The sequence below is a fragment of the Mastomys coucha genome, unplaced genomic scaffold (assembly GCF_008632895.1).
Source record: "Mastomys coucha isolate ucsf_1 unplaced genomic scaffold, UCSF_Mcou_1 pScaffold15, whole genome shotgun sequence".
Classification (NCBI taxonomy): Eukaryota; Metazoa; Chordata; class Mammalia; order Rodentia; family Muridae; genus Mastomys; species Mastomys coucha.
Window position 1 is genome coordinate 154790943 of NW_022196897.1, and position 6705 is coordinate 154797647.

Here is a 6705-nt window from a genome sequence, read left to right on the forward strand (position 1 = left end):
CTCTGTGTAGCCCTGGTTGTCCTGGAACTCACTCTGTAGACCAGGCTGGCCTCGAACACAGAAATCCACCAGCCTCTGCCTCCCAAGTGCTGGGATTAAAGGCGTGCACCACCACTGCCTGGTGAGAGAGAGTCCTTTTTTATTATATGTAAGTACACTGTAGCTATCTTCAGACATACTAGGAGAGGGCGTCAGATCTCATTACGGGTGGTTATGAGCCACCATGTGGTTGCTGGGATTTGAACTCAGGACCTTTGGAAGAGCAGTCAGTGCTCTTAACCGCTGAGCCATCTCTCCAGTTCCAAGCTGAGAGTTCTACATTTTCATCTGAAGGCCACTAGGAGAAGACAGGCTTCCAGGCAGCTAGGAGCTTCCATGCCCACAGTGACATTCCTACTCCATCAAGGCCACACCTCCAAATAGTGTCATTCCCTGAGCCAAACATATTCAAACCACCATGTCATGTCCCAAAGAAAATACAGAAAAGCCAGGTATAATGACACAAGACTTAATTCTAACACCCAGGAGGCAGACACAGGGGGATCTCTGTGAGTTCCACGCCAGCAAGAGCTACATATTGAGACCAAGTCTCAAAAACTGCAGACTGGGTCTTGGCGATTGAGAGTCCTTCCTGCTGTTGTAGGAACCAGAGCCCAATGACTAGTGGCCCTCTCAGACTGCTCTGTGGCTCTAGCTCCCAGGGACCCGACACACTCTCCTGACCCTCTGAATACCTGGTACGTGGTGCGCATACATACATGAAGGCAAAACACTCTGAATAGAAATAACCAAGATCTCCTTTGGGGGGGAGGGTCAAGACAGGGTTTCTTTTTGTAGCTGTTAAGAAATCACTGACGACCAGGCTAGCCTTGAACTCACAGATCCCACCTGCCTCTCTCTGCGTCCTGAGTGCTGAGATCAAACTTCCTGGTCCCCCCCCTTTTGTTCAAAGCACTGGGTGGTGTTAAGCTTGGCATCTTTCAAAAAGGAACTCACTTGCTCCAGGTCATGCGTAAAAGCAGCTGGACCCAAACTTGAACCACACAGTCTTGTTTGTGTACACAGTCTCTGACGCCGGTCAGGCCTTGGGGACCATGAACTTTCCTCTGTTCCCATGGACACCAGCAGCAAGCTGCGATGTGGGTGGGGCCTTGTCACAGAGACGCCTCAGCAAGGCCCCGGGAAAGGCTACCAGAACCCCCGTACAGCCCTGCAGTGAGCAACCACAACCCAGAACTTGGGAGGATGAAGCAGGAGAGTCAGGAGTTCCAGGTCAGCCTTGGCTGCACGTTCCATTCCAAAACAAAACGAAAGCCATAGAAATGTTGCGCCTGTCCCAGGAGGGAGGCTGTAGCCAGGGGTCAGTCAGGAATGCCTGGAGTGTGAGGCCAGCAGGCAGATGCAGGACCCGGGCTCCTGCTATGCTACCAACGCCCTTTTCAGGAAAGCCAGACATAACTGCATCCAGCCTGCTCACCCACGGCAGCTTGAGATGACAAACCGTGACCCACACCTGTCATCCCGGCCATGCTGAAGACTTTGGGACCAGCCTGGGCTACATAGTAAGACCCTACCTCAAAAAGACCAGACTAAACTTACTTAGTTTTTGCTTTTGTAGAACCTTCCAGAAACCCACATGATAAAACGTGGTCAGATCCCTAGAGCATCGACTGACTTGAGAATGTGGACAATAAAAATCCCTCCAAAGACAAGGTTCTCTATGATGGCTTAGCAAGTACAGAAGTCTGCCACCAAGCCTCACGGCTCACCCAGTCCCCAGGTAAAGCAGATGGAAGGAGAGAACCAGTTCCAAAACCATCTGACCTCCACATGAGGACCATGGTATACTGCCCCGCCCCCACCTCACCACAAAGATAATGTTTGTTTGTTTATTTAGACAAGATCTCACTAAGTAGCCTAGGCTGGCCTCGAGTCACAGAGATCGGCCTGCCTCCCAAGCGCCAGGACTGAAGGCATGTGCCACCCCTAGCATAATATGTATTTTTTATTTTAAAAAATCATATAAGGTTTATCAAGATTATCCTCAATACAGCAATGATAATTTACAATAGTAAAAACAAGCTGGAATAAACTCGCCGAGTAGCCATCAGAGGGAAGGCAAACCTAGGTTGTTAATGGGAGGCTGAGGCATGCTCATCAGCTCGGGGGTCCAACACCATCTTCACCCCTCCCCCGCCACACACGTGCACTCGTGTGCACACACACAGATTTTTTTCGAGGTTGAGCTTTCTGTCACGCTAGTGAGCAGCAGCACTCGCGAAGCACACACAAAGGCCCTGGTACCGACCGTATCAACCTTAGCACCATGAAGCTGCGATGACGACCATTTAGGCCCCGCTCCATTAACTTTTCTATAATGAGAATGATCACCTTAAAAAATCCCACCGGGAAGCTCGGCAAGATGACCTATAGCTGTTATCTAAGTCCTCCGAGACAAGTACAGGGTGAGGCCAGCCTGGGCTACAGGAAGCTCAGGCTCAAAGCAATCATCCCACTGGGGCCTCAGAGCTGGGGGTTCTCTGTAGTTCTGGGCTGTCCAAGATCTTCCTGGTCCCATAGGCCCACTGACTCAGGAGGGACATTCATGGCTACGTCCCCAAGGCTCAGCCATGGGTTAGCGTCTGCTGGGAAATCTCGGTATTGTAGCTGTGAAGCACCAGCTGGGATGGGAACGAGGGACCTGCAAGCCCCAGGCCGGTGTGGGTTCAGTCTGCGAGCTGAGACCCAGGGGCTGGAGCCCTCACTTAGGCCTAGAAACAAGGGCTATATGGAAGACAGGGGAGAAAGAGAGGGGAGGAAGGGAAGGGGGAGGAAAAAGCAAACGGAAAGGATGGGGGCCTGGGCGGCCGCAGGACAGGACATGCCGTTCTTTAAGCTCTGTAAACCTCATTCTCCTGGAGCATCTAGTAGCAGGACCACTTGCAATTCCCCAGACAAGCTTACACACCTAAGGCGGGGCTGGCACCTAAGACTCCAAGCTCACCTAGGCCTTCCCTGGACACATGATGTGACTTGGTCCACATAAGCTGCCACCGCCAGCAGGGTGCCTCTGCTGTCCCCAGCACTGAAGTTGCCAGCCACAGAGCCGGTGTGCAGTAAATGTTTACGGAGTAGGTGAATTCATGAGTCACTGGGGGGGGGGGGGGTGTCTATTTTTAGTCTGCGTGCTATGCTATAAATTTCAGTTGGCTTCTTTTTGGGGGAGTGTGCGGAGCGAGCAGATAGGAACGCCTTGGCTGGCCTTCTGTAAGATGGTGGACAGAACCAGGAGCGTCACTGGGCTGGGCTGGCTTATCCAGACGTGAAAGGCCTCTCTCCCCAGCGCTTTCCCTCTTGTCTCTGGTGTCACTGGGCTCTGGACCACAGAGTTCAGAACCAAACTCAGAACCAACTTGGGAAAATGCTACATTCTTCTTCCACAAACTAGAAACAGGGAGGGGCCTTTATTTTTCTTTCTCTGCAGTCCAAGGGCTGAACTGGGTCCTGGTTAAGCGCTCGCTCTACCCTTCTACCACCGAGGCACGCCCACGGCCTCTCCAATGCCAGTTGAGATGTCATTTGTGCACACCATGATGTGCACACCTGTAACCCCAGCCCTCGGAGACAGAGGCAGAGGACTGCTTAAGTCTGAGGTCAGCCAGGGCTATAATGCAAGACCTTGTCTTTTAAAAAAAAAAAGGCATTTGTGTCAGAATGCAGTGGCTCACATCCATAACCCCAATACTCTGGAGGATGAGGCAGGAGGATTACTATAATTTCAAGGCCAACCGGGAATACGGAGACCTGTCTCTAGATAAGCAAAGCTGAAATGCTGACTCATCACCAGCCACCATGGACCGCCATTGCCGCTTGCCTCTCTGCTTCTATCTCCCTATTTGGGGCCTGCTATCTGTTGTACTGAGGATGGAATCCGCCATCTCCCACAAGGTACGCAAGAGCTCCTTCTATACTTTTCTGTGTGGGAAGAGGCATAGATGCGGCATGTATTCACACATAAGGCTGGGCTTTTATAGTTTTGTTTCTGAGACAGGGTCTTACTAGGTGGACTTGGTTACCCTGGAACTCGCTCTGTAAGATCAGGAATTCATACCCTTGGATTTATGGAGATGCCTGCCTCTGCCTTCCAAGTGCTGGGACTAAAGGAGGGTACCACCGCAACGGATGACAAAGAAACTTTCGTTTAGTTTGCGGCCAGGCAGTGGTGGCGCACACCTTTACTCCTAGCACTCGGGAGGCAGAGGCAGGTCTATGTCTGAGTTCAAGGCCAGCCTGGTCTACAGAGTGAGTTCCAGGGCAGCCAGGGCTAACGTGTGCTCCAAGTCAATGATTTCATTTTAAAGGGTGAGAACAGGGGCTGGAGAAACGGCTCAGAGAATAAGAGCAATGGCTGCTCTTACCAAGGACCAGAGTTCAGATCACAGCACCCACATGACGGCTCGCAAGCGTCCGTAACTCCATCTCCCTCTTCTGGCTTCTGTGAGTACTGCACACATGGGGTGCACGGCCGTACATGCATTTAGAACATAAAGTAGTTTCATCGATTTAAGAATGAAAGAAGTAAATTTGAGAGTAAACATTTAAATATGTTCAACTTTCTCTTTCAGCAACATCAACATTACTCATGGGGTGCAGATCAATACGAGCTCTGAAAACAGACACCACTTCTGAGAATGTGGAGTGGCTAGTGTTACCAGCTCAGCCTGGGGAGCACTGAGAGCCACCAGCTTGAGCACAGGGTGTGGCTCACTCAGCACAAGGCCCTGGGACCCTTCTCCAGCCCCACAAAATCCCAGAGTGTGGCGCGAGAGGTGGAAGCTGTATGATCGATACATTTTCACTGATTTATTTTATATTAGAGGGAGAGGGCAGAAGGGAAGGAGGAGAGAAGGGACAAGGAGGAAGGGGACAGGGAGGGGAGGAGCACACATCCTCAGAGGGCTTACTATCACCACAGGGGTCCAAAGGATCGAACTCAATCCTTCAGGCTTGGCAGCAAGCACCTTCACCTGCCGAGCCATCTCACTACCCCCTGCAGCAAGCTTATAAGCAGCCCTAGAGCTGGACTGAACTCATCAGCATCAGTTTAAATAAAGCTTTATTAGGAACAGTGAGGTAGAACTGCCGACACTGCAGTCAATGGCTGCTCTAGGACGTTTCTGTGTTCTTGCAAAAGATCAAAAGTTTAGACGTTAAACAATAGGGTACTCTGCTCAATTATGATGGTGTGAACCTAAGATCAACGCAGCTGCTCTCGATGGGTGGCGGTGGCTGGGTCCCTCCATTGTACTTCCCCGTGCACTGTCGGGGTCTCGAGGCTGGATCTGGGCCCCCTGACCATCTTGTCCGATCTAATTACATTTCTATGTGGTTATCAGGGGGAAGGGTGTGTATATGGGGCCACCTGCTCATCACAGCACACACGTGGAGGTCAGGAGACCTCTCGGGGGCCCATTCTCAGCTTGGGTCACCAGACTCCCCTTTACCCTCTGAGCCATCCACAGCTCCTGTCTTTTTTTTTTTTTTTTTTTTCCTTTTTTTCTTCGAGACAGGGCTTCTCTGTGTAGACCTGGCTGTCCTGGAACTCACTCTGTAGACCAGGCTGGCCTCGAACTCAGAAATTCGCCTGCCTCTGCCTCCCAACTGCTGGGATTAAAAGTTCTGGAATTAAAGGCTGTGTCACCACTGCCCAGCTTTTTTTTTTTTTTTAATTTTATGTATATGAGTACACACTGTACCTGTTCAGATATTGTGAGCCTTCATCTGGTTGTTGGGAATTGTCTTTTAAGACCTCTGCTCGTTCGGTCAACCTCACTCACTCCAGTCAGCCCCGCTCACTCAGTTCCTGCTCCCTCTGGCCCAAAGATGTATCTATTATTATAAAAGTACACTGTCGCTGTCTTCAGACACACCAGAAGGCATCAGATCCCATTACGGATGGTTGTGAGCCACCATGTGGTTGCTGGGATTTGAACTCAGGACCTTCAGAAGAGCAGTCAGTGCTCTTAACCACTGAGCCATCTCGCCAGCCCCTAACAGCTCCTGTCTCGTCTTTCTTTTATTCTATGTGCACAACCATGTTTTATCTTAATGATGTCTTTAACGACCTTCCAAATACAGTCACATTCAAAGCTAGGGTTTCTATATAGGAATCTGGGGGAGAGGAATACAGTACAGCCCACAGCACTTCTCAAGCATGCCCAGAGAATGCGGGGAGACCCTGTGTTAAAGTAAAAAGTAAGGGAAGAGCTGGGGGCACAGCTCAGAGGTGCAGACCCGGCCCAAACAACAAAGCAAAGAAGCGCCCTCCCACTCGAGACTAAAATGCTGACCTCCCTGTGGGAGCAATGTCCAGAGAGGAATTCATGGTGCACGAGGTTTGGTTTGCTTTGAAGACAGATAAGACACTTTAAAAGTACAATGCGCCACACAAACGGAGGTCAGGCTACAAGAGCCCAGGCTAACTCTGCCCCATTAAGAGCCATTTACCAAAGCCTGGGAACAGTGCTGGCTGTCACAGTGCAGGGGTGGCACAGTGCTGGCTGTCACAGTGCAGGGGTGGCGCAGTGCTGGCTGTCACAGTGCAGGGGTGAGGCACAGTATAGGGGTGAGGCAGTGCTGGCTGTCACAGTGTAGGGGTGAGGCAGAGCTGGCTGCCACAGTGTAGGGGTGGGGCAGTGCTGGCTG

The 6705-nt window shown here is 51.1% G+C and overlaps 1 protein-coding gene across 6 annotated transcripts in view; it reads right to left on the bottom strand.

Moving 5' to 3' along the window:
• Positions 1-6705, bottom strand: part of Atp9a (ATPase phospholipid transporting 9A (putative)) — a 110303-nt gene that overhangs the window by 89200 nt on the left and 14398 nt on the right. Inside the window, exons 1-2 of one of the 6 annotated variants that reach the window (XM_031372854.1) lie at positions 3005-3089; positions 2309-2372 (exon numbers count right to left, since the gene is read on the bottom strand). The exons of 4 other annotated variants lie outside the window; for them this stretch is intronic. In XM_031372854.1, coding sequence (XP_031228714.1) covers positions 2309-2372; positions 3005-3044 — 104 coding nt within the window. In that variant the 5' untranslated portion in view covers positions 3045-3089. Of the gene's footprint in view, positions 1-2308; positions 2373-3004; positions 3095-6705 lie in introns of those variants that run through there. One more of the 6 variants, XM_031372858.1, reaches the window with a different exon arrangement.